Source organism: Nipponia nippon, unplaced genomic scaffold, assembly GCF_047370975.1.
Source record: "Nipponia nippon isolate SJK-2023a ecotype South Korea unplaced genomic scaffold, ASM4737097v1 scaffold_14, whole genome shotgun sequence".
Classification (NCBI taxonomy): domain Eukaryota; kingdom Metazoa; phylum Chordata; class Aves; order Pelecaniformes; family Threskiornithidae; genus Nipponia; species Nipponia nippon.
In genome coordinates, this window is record NW_028262330.1 from 2,166,775 (window position 1) to 2,180,826 (window position 14,052).

At 42.2% G+C, this 14,052-nt stretch overlaps 1 protein-coding gene across 2 annotated transcripts in view; it reads left to right on the forward strand.

Moving 5' to 3' along the window:
* The window catches only part of GRB2 (growth factor receptor bound protein 2), a 65,098-nt gene that overhangs the window by 43,817 nt on the left and 7,229 nt on the right, over positions 1-14,052 (forward strand). For both annotated transcript variants that reach the window (XM_087750862.1, XM_087750861.1), the window contains one exon: positions 8,830-8,927. In XM_087750862.1, the coding sequence (XP_087606988.1) occupies positions 8,830-8,927 (98 nt within the window). The remainder of the gene's footprint in view (positions 1-8,829; positions 8,928-14,052) is intronic.

Here is a 14,052-nt window from a genome sequence, read left to right on the forward strand (position 1 = left end):
TTTCAGTTTTTCTCTTTGATACACACCATCAAGTAATGGTTTACACCAGAGCCAGCATGATGAGAGAAGTTGCGTGAGGGAGAAATGTGTGGTTTTGATATGCTTGCAAACGGCCACAAGACCACTGCTGATATTTCTGCAGTGTTGCTCTGTTAAGCTTGAAAGCAACTCTGAGACGCTCTCGTTGGAATGCTTGATAGCTTTTTTTATTATTATTTTCTGGTAGAGAGACTTTCGACCTTCATTCCTCAGAGCTTGTGCCAAGAGCTCTTACGAAAGCCTTACGATTTCATTAAAGGCCTGAAAAGTTGTAGCTGGTTGTACTTGGATAAATAGTCTAGAGCGTATGATACCAGATGTGTTTTATGCTTGGTATCCATGTTGCTAAAGTCAAAGGGAGCTAGAAACAGCCCCTCTTTTAAGATGGCCGGGAATTTATAGCATTTGCGTTAGCAGCAGATACAGGAATAGAAACCAGGAGACCTTACTCTGACCACTAGGTAAAAGTAGTGCTTTCAAAAATTTTCTTCTCAAAATTGAGGGTTTATTTAGATGCTTAAGGCAATGTATACTCTGTTCTTTATGTACAGGTGTGCATATATGCATTTGGGTTATTTTGGGCTGTGGTTTTTGATTTTGAACCTTTCCCAAATAGAGCAGGTTTTTACTCGGAATTGAAGGCTGTTTTCTTTCCTGGGTAAAAAAGAGGGGAGGGTGGCATAGCTCTCTGGGCTTCAGAGCTTGACCTGTTCTTCAGTTTGTGTGCTTCGCTGATGGTTGTCCTTTTGGGACCCTGCTTAAACCTAAATTAAACAGTGCTAATCTGTTTACTTTTTAAATAAAACCTTAATGAGGAGAGACACTGATTTGCAAGCAAATGACCGTCCCCACTAGTACCTGAGTAAACTAATCCGGACTGCGCAACAGAAAACTGACAAAATGCCGTGCTCTTCAATGCCTCCAAATTTGATGTGGATTTGGTTTGAGATTAAGGAAGGATGTTTTGTCTTCTGTTTCCGTGATAACATCCTGAGCACTACAGCTAGTTATAAAAGGCGGCTGGTCCTGGTCTTCAGTCACTGTAAACTAACCCTTGGTCTGTTAGGGAAAAACAACACTCCCCTTCCTCTTTTTGAGAAACTGTTCTTGTGAATCCCATAGCGTTCTGCTCTCTACAAGTGCAAGCCAAACTGTGGAGCTTAGGCCGCGATAACAATCTTTGTGCTTTTTTGCACTCCAGTTCGATCAAGCCCTGCAATGAGACGGTGCGTTCATTGCAACATCCAAATGTTGAACAGGCATCCTTACATTATGAAGCTCGTGAGAATTAGTGTTCACTTAAGCACCATAGAAGTGGCTGAACATAAAATGAATCTCACTTCTGAGAGTCCCTGCTGTTAGTGAAACACTTGCGGGTCTTTTAGATGAGGGAAGCCTAATGAGAACACTAGCTGTAGCTACTTCTAGCTCTGTAAAGCTATTTTTGTTTGGGTTGTAAAATCACCAATACTGATTTTTACTGCAGGCTCCCATTCCTTCTGTAATGGAGATTTTGCATCAACCTTCTTGAAAATACACAATTTGTGGTATCTGTAGCTTAACCTTTATGATCGTGGTAACAGTAATTTGAAGAGAATTCTGTAATCGCTAAGGCTGACATCTCGCTATCCTTCACAAGCAGCGTAGGCAGAACTGGTGAATTTGTTATCATTTTACCTCTGTGTGTTTGTGCTGGTGGAAACTTCCTACACAGAAGGAAACTTCATTGAAGACAAGACCTGTGGCAAAGTTCCTTGAGCTTTATTGACTCCTTCCAGGATCTCCGTTAGACATTTTGGAGGTCACTACAATATACTTTAAAATACTGGTTTTTTCTTCCCGTCTCTTTGTGCCACATAAACCAAAAAAGGTGAGCCATAGGGAAAGAGAATGGTTGTCTAGAGTGTTCTTTTTTTACTTCTCTTTCTCTTTCTCCTATTATCTTAAATAAATAAATAAGTCTTCATAATTGAAGGCTTTTCCCAGAGGGGAAGTAGTAGTACGAGACTTGCAAGGCCTGAGAGGCAGGGTAAGTGAGTCTGCACTGAGTTCTGTCCTGGTGGCGAGACTTGATTGTACCTCAGATAACTTAACTTAAAGTTGCCTCAAGTATTCTTGTGTTGCATACAAAAAAAAAAAAAAAAAAAAAAAAAAAGGTGGTTCTGAAGTGAAAGCTTGAATGCTAATTCCTAGCTACATTCCTCTCTTTGGACTTTGCTTTGTTACAACATACTTTAACTATACTTGCCAGTCAGTGCTACTATGCATTTCTTGACCACTGTATCTCTCTCTCTCTTTTGCATGGTGAAATATTGCATGGAACTTTAATTGCAACTTGCCTTTATCTCAGGTAGTTAAAAGTGACATCGCTTCTTGTAATCTTACCCAGCTGCTTCTCCCCAGCAACCCTTCCTGAAGGTTAGGGGGATACGGGATTTACCTATAAATGTTTGTATGGAACGGCCCTCCAGTGACAAGCAGGTTTGTGCAATAGACTTGGAGGGCAATATTTACAGTTTGGAAAGAGAAGCTTAGATCCTAGAGCAGCTGTGTCCTGTGACTTTTGGTTTGTGGTCTCTCAACTTTGTCTTGTATTTTACTTTGGACTAGTTTCCAGGTTCCTTCAAGATGAATGGAAATAACTTAGTTTCTCTAAGAAGAAAATACTCTAAAGCCAGCACTGTGTAACCCAGACACCAGCCTTTTGATTTGAGCAGCTTCAACATTTGCTCTCCTTGATTCCTGCTTTCAGCTGCTTGGCCTGCTGCGGTAACCGCTGTCGGCGTGCAGAGTCCGTGTGCGCTGTGTTGAAGCAGTCGGCACTCAGAGAAGGCTTCTGACAAAAGCACCGCTTGAGGAGTGGGGAGGAAGGGCCCGTGTACTTCGTATTTGTTGTGGTGGGAAGACTTTCTTGAAAGTGGTTTTTTGGAGTTTGTATTTTGTGCTCTTTTTGTGCCTTTAAAAAGATAAGGGTGGAAGAAGTGTTTCTATAGTGATAATGAGAATTGGAGTGAGGGTGAGAACGAAAACCTGTACCCATAACACATTATTGCATTACATTACAATCTGCATGCATTATTTAGGTATTATATTATAATACTTGGTATTTGAGTGCAGTTTAAGAAACAATCTTTCTCTGGCCGTTTCCAGTAATGCTTGCTCAGTGGTTGTTACGTGTTTTCACGGCTTTTTATATCTGCTTAGAGTAAAGTAAGAACTAGAAAAAAGAAAAAATACTAGAGAAAGTATTCACAATCTTAAAGCATGTCCAAACATGGTGCTTTAGGTTTTGGTCTGAAAAATGTGGATATCTTGCATTTCCTATGTGTGATTATGATAAATTGAATTTTAAGGAAAAGCCTAAAATATTTCAGCAGTTACGTTTCTTGAGCTAGTCGCCTTAATTATCTAACGTATCTTTTTGCATTGAATGTTTGAAGTTAAAATTAACTGTACCGGGTGTCATGATGAGTAAACCAAGAAAAGAAAAATTCTGCTTGACCTGAATTACAGTGACATTTTGACATGCAGATTACCCTAGGTTTCCTTAAGATGCCATTTCCTCCGTTAAGCAGGGAGGGAGGAGGATTCGTTTGTTCAGGGGATGTTGTGCAAGATGAGGATGAGGCAGGGAGCTGCAGGTACCAGGCCACGTCTTGGGTTGTCTTCTGCAAAACCCTGAAGAGAGGAGTTTGAATATCGTGTGGTGCCATTTGCAGTAAGCTTGTGGGGAAGAAAAATGCTGTATAATGGACCGTGTTGAACGTGCTCTGTTGAACCCAGGGGTAGCTTCCCTTGAAGCAGAGGGTGCTTGCTGGTTTTGTAGCTAGTTCGTACCTCTCTTCTTGGAGCAGAAAAGGAGCCATCTTTCTCTGAAATGAAAAGCTGCATTAAAGCACCTCTGCGGAGGGTGAGATGCGTCCTTCCAACCAGCATTCCACCCTGGGACGAGTAATTTCTGGGCTTAAAAATTCAGTTGCAGCATTGCTGCCTTTGAGTCGTTTGTTCACTTTTTAGATTTTAATTCTTGTCCTAGTGTGAGTGTCATGAGCGCTTTCCTTAGATTCCTGAGACTTTGGGAGTGCTTTTAATATACTGCATTGGTCTCTTTGTGTCAACTCAACTTTGTCAAGGAGAAGAACCACATTGGCAGCTAACAGGTTGTGCTTGAGCCGTTGTGTTCCTCCTGTTTCGGTAGCACAGCAAGAATCCCAAAACCTTATGGTTCAGGGAAAAGAAGAGGTTCAGCCAGAACTCGGAGCCCTCTCTCAACAAGGTTTTTGGGTTTTGTCTCTCCAAAACCCAAGCGTTCTGATGACTTTGGCTAAATTCGCAAGCGCACAAGTGCGTTTGAGGCCTTATGTTTAGTTTCGTGTTTGCATATGGGAGTCAGCTTGAAAGTTGAGATGCCAGATCTGCTTGTTACGTTCCAGTTTAGTGCCTGTATGTTCCTGAAAGTTGGTTTTGAGAGGATCGAGACTGGTGTGCAGCAATTCACAAGGGTGGAAAAGCTGGGCTTAGCACTATTTGCTAGGTATGGAATTGAAAATGACTGGGGGCGCTTGCTGTGTGTGAACGGTTCTAGCTAAAACTTCGGAATTGCCTTGTTGTTGGCTCTTCAGCAGTGCCTCTTCTCCATTTCCATGGGAACAGATGGGCTTTTGTTGATAAGAGATCTGTTATCAAACTAGGAAACTGCCGGGCAGCAGTTGAGCCACTATTACTGTAAAACAGGGCTGACTACAGACGGGGGACATCACATGGCGGTATGTGTTCAAATGTAGTGGCTAAAAATATCCTTCCTTCTTCCTCCGCTCAGGCACAGATGCCCCAGTGTGAAAGGAAAAGTCTCTCTGGCATAGACTTGATTCGATCTATAGCAGACACGGGGATGGGCTGCAAAGGAATGCTTTCTGTTTTGACCTATACAAAAAGCAGCAGTTTTTAACAGTTGTTGAGATAAATAAGTGCTTGTGCCTTTTAGATTTTTTTGCAGACTGAAGGCTGTCTCAGTTTGGAGCAGTGAATCTTTAAGTTTCGTGTTGTTGCTTAATTTATCTGTATTTATTTGTACTTGGGGAAATTTTCAAAGCAAAATTTGCATGCAGTACTTAGACTAAATTTTATAGCTTGGGTAATTCTGGGAAAATCTTACCATAGTTCAGTTAAGAATCTTTGTTTTTCTTAGAGGTGTAGCACTGTTTTTTAAGTATCCAGGTGATAAATTTTAATCTTAATTATTGTCTAGAAATCACTTGGAGGCCAGTGGAGGTATGGGATAGGTGGACTTACTGGATGCTTTTCTTAAAATGTTTTGCAGCAAAATGGTTTAATTGCTTAAAGTCAGTTCTTTCATTTCAGTGGGTTTACGATTTAAAAGAAAAGAGAGCAACGTCAGATATAAACGTCTAAGGCGGATGCACCAGTGCAGAGAGTTCCTACGTGTGTTCCCGACTTACTTTTTAGTTGTATTTCACTAATGGATGTTAGTGGCATAAGTTCTTTTGAAAGCTGAAGTTTTACGTGACTATTCTGCAGTTGTAATAATAGCTACATAACTTCATAGCAGCCACCGGAATTCCAGCCTTCTCCACGTGGCTGCAAAGTTGTCCTGCATTTAAGGTGCTTCAGTACAAGGCATTTTTGCTTGACTAAGCATTGGGAGCAGCTCCGGCGGTGTCTATTTGAGACACTGCGAGAAAAAAATGACTTTGTAGATATCTGTGTTGTGGAGGTGACTCCTTTTGAAATGATCCGTGAACATGGAGCTTTGTAAAGAAAACGGTACGGTCTGTTGCCTCTGGGGGAGTGCACGCTGAAAGACCCGGAAAGGGGAAAAGGGGGATGCTTACAGGGTGACTGTGTGTGTATGAGCTCTCTGGTATATGATGTAGGGCATGGAGAGGTTGGCTGTCTGCCAGGGTGTGGAGGGAGCTGTGACAGCTAGTTCAAATGATCCTAGAAAGGACAACCGGCTCTGAAGGTACGTCAGGCTGGCTGTGAAGCAGGAAAAAGTCCTCGGAGCAAACAAAGCCACCGAAGGGGGGGAGCTGTGGAGGATCCCTTGTTACAGCAGAAGTCCTCTGAACAGGTTGTACGTGCATATGTGTAGGCAGTTCACTTTACTGTGCCTTTTATCCAGCTATTTTTTTTTCCAGTCACAAAACTTAATGCATGCCTCGGCAATGCTCCCTCACTGGCGGTTGGCTTCAGGCCAAGCATTAATGAGAACCCCAAGCCCGATGTGATTTGGCTCCTCCAAATCTATTAGCATATCTGCAGAGCAAGATAGAACTCATTAAAATAATTTACGTTTGGGCATTAGAATTTCTGATAATTTTTGATACCTACTGCCAAAAGCACAAATATGTGGTAATGTCCTTCATATGAAGCTACAATTTACCCATTTTTTTTTAATTCTTGGAAAAATAACAGACTGCCGTATCCCTTAACTTCTCTCTGATGGTAATGAAATGAGTTCGTAATACACAGTCTTATCAAAGGTTCGATCTGTGCTGTCCCTGATAAAGGAATGCATGCTATTGCATAAGATTTGGCTTATTAGAAATCCCATCAACATCTGTGATGTTTGTGTTCTCTTGTGCTGTAAATGACTCCAGTGATGGCGGCTGAGGTACGTAACAACGAAACTTCCTGGTCATTCAAGCTACGTGCCAAAATCTTTGCATGACTGAGTTGTAGATCTGGGCTTCAACCTCTGCCCTCTGTCCTCCCAGTCTCTATGCAATTCACCTTTTTACGTACCTGTTTCTAATCTCCATCTTCCCAGCTCACTATCCCAGAGCTGCCTGCTGGTGTCATCTACCTGTATTTCATATTCTGGAGTTGAATCAGTTCCTGCAGTACTTAGGGTCTTTAGTATTAAAGTCTCTTCAACTGAAAATATCCTGAAATGGGCTGTAAAGGTGCATATCTTTGCTCACCTGAAGGTTGGTAGATGTGGCCCTGCTACTGGGCTGGTTCCCCAGTGGAAGGGCCGGCACCTGGGGGATGTACGTCCGACCATCAGCCTCTTCGCTGGGGAGCTCAGGAACGGGCTGGTGACTGTTGCCCACTGCCGCTCACTGAGGAGACTCAGGGTCTGTTCTCCTTGTGCTTTACCGGATTTCATTTCAGTAGGTCTTGAGGTTTTTCTCTTCCATATGTAGCAGTCAGCAATGAGGTAGATTAGGGTGTTGATGTGTCATGTATTTTTGAAAGGCAGCAAACACTGATCTTTAGAGTTTAATTTTCTGAAGCACTCCCATCAGCTGTAAGAATTTTAAGGCCTGCACTCGCAAATTCTTGTCTGCTTTTCCTTTTTTTCTATTTCCTCTCATCACCCTTCCAAAAAAGAAACATAGTGAGATAGCAAAAAAAAAAAAAAAGTCAGAAACAGCAATAATTGCTTATGAAGATTTTGGTTTTTTGGTGGATATCTTCACCATGACTGCATGCGTATGTCGTGTGTGATCTCTGGATCTGTGTTCGTGTTGTCTTTCTCTTTGCATTTCCTCATCTTCCCGCATTCAGGCAACGCTAATCATGTGATACTTTTGCAACTTGAGGCTTTAAGTATATTTTTCTTTCTTTTTCTTTTTTCTTTTTTTTTTTCTTTAACTCAGACCCAGCTTTTTGTTGGCCATTGTCACAGAGTTAAAGAACCTCAGAAAGCTGAGAAGGACTGAAAGCACTCAGGGAAAAGCCTTGTTGTGGTGCTTAATTTTAAAGGGGGGGCAGGTTCTGTGTGCTGTTTACTTCCAACACCAAATAAAATCTTGAGGAGAGGTAGTTTCAAACTATAGCATAGCTTCATTTACAGAACATAAATTACTTTATTCAAGAGACTACTTCCAGTCAGCCTACTAGGCTTGCCTATTGCGCTGTACCAGTTGCCAGAAATTCAATGAAAAATAAAGCACTGAAGTATGCTTTGAAGTATCAGTCTGTGCTTTTTAAAGCTACCCGTGCACGTGGCTCCTCTCTTGTGACTCCTGATCTTTCATTCATTTTAGAATAAAGTTATAGTAAGAAGAGTATCCCTTTAAAAAAAACAAACAAATAAACTTTGTTTATCTACATTTGCTGTTTGTATGTGTTGAACTTGCTTTATTAACATAGAAAATGCTCAACAGGCAAGTCACTGTTTCTGCCATCCGATTTAACCTGGTTTTAACTTGTATCAGCAAAAGCAGCTGAAGCTGCCAGTTGTATCTGCAGCTGGGCCTGTGCTAATGTTGTCATGAGGGAGTTTTTTGGTAAAATTCTCTATAATATAGATGTTGCCTAGAATCTTTTAACATATCTAGCGTGCAACCAGTGCAAATGCAGAAAAGCTGGATGAAATCACGTTTATACTGAAAGCATCAGGTTTGTCGGCGGAGTTCAGGAAAAAGGTGATCGTTAGAAGTGATAAAGAATCAGAATTTCTTGGCTTGCAGATTTTGGACAGAATTTTTTGGTGATGACGGCCAGCTTAATCTTTGGCACAGATCTCAGTCTAGTTATGTTGCTAAAAGTACCTGTGGACTTACAGTCGCTTTCTTACTAAATTATGGGGGGTTGGCAGTAAAATCCTTTGGCTCTTTTGAATTATTGGTCCACCTTTTGTTCACCACAATTCTGAACGCTCATGAGATGCAGTGGAGCAGGATGACTGGCACCATTTTTTATAGGTTCACCTTACAAGAGCAGTCTTTGAAACAAGAACGAGGAGAATAAGCTAGTACCTTCATCAGTTTTGCTGTATCTTGAAATGCGGTAAGCTTATTTTTTGTTTGGTTCCTTCAGGTTTTGAATGAAGAATGCGATCAGAACTGGTACAAGGCAGAACTCAATGGAAAAGACGGCTTCATTCCCAAGAACTACATAGAAATGAAACCACATCCGTAAGTAGAGCTTTGGCAATAGGCTCCCTCGATCTTACTTTCGTGCATCCTCTCAAACAGAAGGAACGTTTTCTGCTGAATACTTTGCAAAGCGTACCTTACCAGATCTACCAAAATGTATGGATAGATAAAGGACGGCTACTGGGTTGTATCTCTGGCTGTAGTGTTTACTGTAACCCATTTCACAGCTAGCTATACAGCAGGGTATTTTTGGAAGCTTTTCTGGTGGTTGCTCTGGTGTTTTGCTGTAGGGTCAGACAGACTGACCTTGGAGGTAGCAGGCATAAACCAGCAGAAAACTCGTTAGAGGGTTGTCACCACCACTGCCCCAGGAAGAAAAGTGACTGTGTTCCTGTGATGATTCTCTATTTCACTTAGCGTAGCAGATAAAAGTAAAAATTGTGGCATTCAGAGCTCACCAGAAAAATATTTAAGGGTATTTGGAGCTGTACTCTTAGTATGTCTATGTCGCATCCCGAGTATAGAATCACAGAATAATTTAGGTCAGACAGAACCTCTAAGGTTCATCTGTCCAACACCTTCCTCACAAAACAGGCCAGCCTCAAAGAGTGCGCGCTGTTACGCAAGTATAGTTGCATTGACTTGCAGCTCCAGAGAACTGTATTTGAGTAACTACTTTGGACGTTTCCTCTTAGATAGAAAGAATCTGGCATATGAAAATAGCAGCATTTCATGACTGGGTATTTTCTTTGTGTCATTTCATGTGTTTCTGCTGTCTTCTTCTAAACTCTGGTTCTGCCAACCTTTGAGATCCTTCAACACCTGAACAAGGAAACGACAAGCTCTGGGTAACAGATTCAAAGGCAAGAAAAGGTTTAGGAAGGAGCAGCAAAACCTGTCATCAGGGTTTTTACAAGGAACTGTAGTGGTTCACTTGCCCACAAAAACCGATGATTGATTTGTTAATTGTTGGCTGTAGTTATATCATGAAGATATTGCAGTTAAATCCAATGAAGAATTATTTTTCTAAGGGCTCTTTTGAAATAGCAGAAGGAAGCTTTTGAGGGACTGTGTCCCAAGGAGAGGAGGTATACTGCTTTAGTGCAGCCAAGTGGGAAGCGAAGCAAGGATGCACAGGAGAACTCTGAAATTGTTTAAAGCCTTGTGTGCTGCAGTAACGCATCTAGTTTACCCTGATCGTGCAAGTCTACTGGGGATCACAAATGTACACTGCAATTTCTCTCTCTCATTGATTTGAATCCTCATACGTCTTCTCATAACAGTTTTGCAGGCATTTGAGTTACACTGCGGTGGTGTCTCCTGTGATGATGATATCAGTTTGTTCTGTAATCATCCATGGTATTTTGTTTGAGAGGGATGGAACTGCCAGTTTTTCATTCCCCTTTGAGATCAAAAAGTGAACAATATCTGAACTTGCAAGTGGATGAATTTGGTATTGTTTTTTAAGTGTAGTTAATTTGACCTTTTCTGAAGATGTTTAAACTGCTGATGGCAGCTGGATGGAGTTAGCTCCATGTGTCAGCAATGCTGGGAGTCTTAACTAGTGCATTAACAACCCTGGGAAATTATGCAAAAGTTTTTATAGTCTAATGTTAGCTTAGCTGTAATGCAGAGTGCTCTAAGTAGTCCAGCAGGTCATACAAAAAGCAAATTGCAGGCAGCTGACCAGGTATGAGAAAGAGAATGTTCCTGTTCTCAGACTAGTGTCAAACTGTGTTGCGGGAAGGTGGCACGAGAGCTTTTCAAGAGGATTTTGGAAAGAAAGCAACTGAAAATGGCTTTAAATGCTGTCTTGGGATCTGAGACTCAAATCCTGCAGCCCCGTAGCTAGTCTTAAATGCAGTGGTTTTTCTTGCTTGTATTTTGCAAATCTTCCTGTTTGCTTTGTAACTACTAGCAAGTGAAGCCGAAAGGAAAATGTGGCGCCTCTCGGTCACCAGCTGAGTCACCTGGGTTCTGAAGGGTTGATCTGAATTGCCACATCAATTAACGAAGCAAAGATGTAAGTGGAGGTAGGCGTGATACTCGGAGAAGAGCTGCAGGAAACCCTGGGCCGGGAGGCTTCCCGCGGAGGCAGAGCAGTGCGGTTCAGCGGCAGGACTCCCTTTCTCTCCTTACGGAGGCAGGGGGAGAATTTGCCGTTTACGAAACGGCCTGGATCACGCTCGTGGTGTATCTCAAGTGTTTGTGTTCGTAATCAGCTTTTCTTGAAGATACAGCTGAAGTCTCACTTTGCAGTATTGTAACTTATGTGGAGGAAATCGGCCAAGCTGAATGGTTGTGCGAAGTAAAGCCAAACGAATGGCCAAACTGCCGATTGCAAGGAACCTGAACGCGATGTGAACTCTGTGTTGTACCAAAGAGCGCGTTTCCCTCTAGCTGTGCAGCATCAGCAGTAACGCCTGGATCTGGTTTTGCAGTGCTGACTGGATGAGTTTCACCTGCCTTACAAAGCTAGCTGGAGACAAGCGTTATCGGCAGGGAAGCTGCGGGAGAGTCGTGGTCAGTTCTTTGGCCGAATTCTCTTGGACATGCTGTGATTTTTGTGAATTTCTTCAGTCATTCTGTAGCAAAGATTCATATGCGCACAACACTTCTGATGCTTTACAAGTCTGTTCTTAAGTAGACGCTAGTCCTTCAAAATAACTTTGTTTCTTTCATCTATGGGGTTTTCGTCTTTTTTTATATTTAGAATGCAAGCTCCTTTTACTCTGAATGGTTAAAGGGGTGGTGAAGTCATAAAACTGCAAGGGAGTCAAGAACTGTGAAAGATTTTTTTTTAGGCTATTTAAAGTAAAGTGCCTTAGAAACAGCCGGCAGAAAACTTCAAGAGTTTGATATTGTTACTTTGAAAGTATTACTTCCCTTAATCGAAGTGTACGCTTCTACTTGGTAGTGATTCAGTAAAATTCAGGGGAAAAATAGGGTATCCTGCTGAGGCTTCAGGAAGGGTTATAGAAGTTCTGTTGGGCTCTTTCAGGCTTTCCTTCTATTTTACAGAGATGGGTGAGGTGTTTTGTGGGGTTTTGCTTTGTTTTGTTTTTTTAAGATGAGGCTTTCATTTCCAAGTCACATACGAGTAATTGAGAATAATTGGAGAACGAAACAGAATTAAAACACTTCGTAAACAAGAACTATGGCAAGATATCTAAAATCATAATATAAAGCTTGCTTTATGTAACATTTGGCAGATGCAAAATTCAAGACTTCCGTATCTTTCTGACAATTGTGCCAAAAAGCCCAGGAAACAAAATACTACCTTTGAATTCTGAAACCGTTTCACATAATGGTTTCTCTTGGTTGATTTTTGAAGGCAGCAGAGCGCAGTGAGAGACGGGTAGGCGCTCCCTCTGCCGTCTCTGCCACCACCTCGGGTGCCCAGAAGCAGCGCAGCTGCTAAACCACCGGGAAAGTACTAAATGTCACGAAGTTCTGTATCACTGGAAATAGGATGGTTGTGGGAGAAAGCTTTCCCTTTCCATTCCAGGGGATAGAAAGTACACACCAAGACTTGCAAGCAAGTGAAACGTGTCTAGGTGATCATGGAAACAGAGTTTGCAAACAAGCTGTGTCATTTTCAGTGCCAAAATGCTTTTCATAATGAAGCTGCAGAGTTAAATGGAGTGAACGCGCCTTTTACAAGGGGGATGTCCTGGAGTTGTTTTATTGACTGTGTTGCATATAGTAGAAACACATCTGTGGACTTACCATCCTTGATATAATATAGGGATGTGGTTTTGTGTAGCCTCCTATGGTGAGCGGATACTGAAGACAGCCAGTGAGAGGAGCGAGGGCTTCCAGTAGCTGGAGCGTCTGGTAGTCAAGTAGTCAGGTCCTCCTTCGCCTCTAGAGATAGCTGCTGCTTAGAGAGGGAGATCTGGTGACTTTGTGATTTCATGAGAGCTTCAGCTTCTCTCAAGAGCGACTCTGTTTCATGGAGGGTTCTGCAACTTCTGTCTTTTTGCTGCACCAAAACCTTCCCTGTAAAAGCAAACTTTGCGAGTGGAGCTCTTGTTATTAAATGCTCTCCTCTAAGGTCAATCATCTGCATGGTTATAGGCTGTGGTAAGTGCTTCTATCCTGTGTGATCGGAACTGAAAGCTGTACTTTTTGGTTGTGCAGATGGTTCTGCTTTTCCCACGCCATGTGACCTACCACTTTGTCTTTAATCTTGGATTAATCTGGAAATGCAAATGTAAATGTGGGTAAGAATCTCATGACAAGGGGCTGTTGGTCAGTGCTGATGATCTGGTTGCCTGAGGTAGGTTCACCCTTGGTGTCATGGAGGTGGTCAGCCTGTGGCTTTGACTTCTGCGTGGCTCTCGAGAACTTCAGATGTGGCTTGATGGTGCAGCTGTTTCATGTGACTGCTTATGTGAAAGCTGCTAGTTTGTCCTCACTGTAGGAGAAAGCAAGAAAGTAGGCTAATGAAACAAGTCTTATCAGCACCTTTCCTAGAACCAGATAGCGTGCCCAGATCAGCACTCCTCTGCGATGAAGCAGAGAGACCTTGAGGGGACTTTTCTCGCTTGGTCTGCATGTAACTGCTCCTGGCACCTGCCTCAGCTTTCTGGCACACGATACCCGTCTTTGACCACAGCACTCTGGTAGGGGTCGGAAAGATGGGACCCTGGGCTGCAGGAACAACCAGCTGCTGAATGAAGCTACTCATTTTCTCTGCTGAGGTAGTTGTGTCTTACCACCTGATCGAAAAGACACTAGAAATTGGGTTTGATACGAAATGCACTTTCCAGTTGTGCAGGATGGGTCAGTCCATAGACAGGATCTTCTTTCTACAGCTGTGATGTTTCTGAAGAGAAACCTGTGAGTGAACTCCCAGTGTTTCCCTTGCATTTTGCAAATACTATGTTTTTTGTTTTTTTGTTTTTTTGTTTTTTTTTAAAAGGTTCTTACCTGCTAAAATAGTGATGTTTCTTAACATGTGCTTAATCCTTAATAACTTCAGTTTTCTATCTTGTCTGCTCTACAAGTCATGACTGAGGCATGGGTAGCTTCTCCTCAGGAGGCAAAAGTAATAAAGGACGCTGTGTAATTACTCTCCACTGATTATCTTTGGGTACTAATAGTGAAATAAATGCTGCTATATCATAAGGAAGTTCCATTGTGACCGGCCACCAGTGCA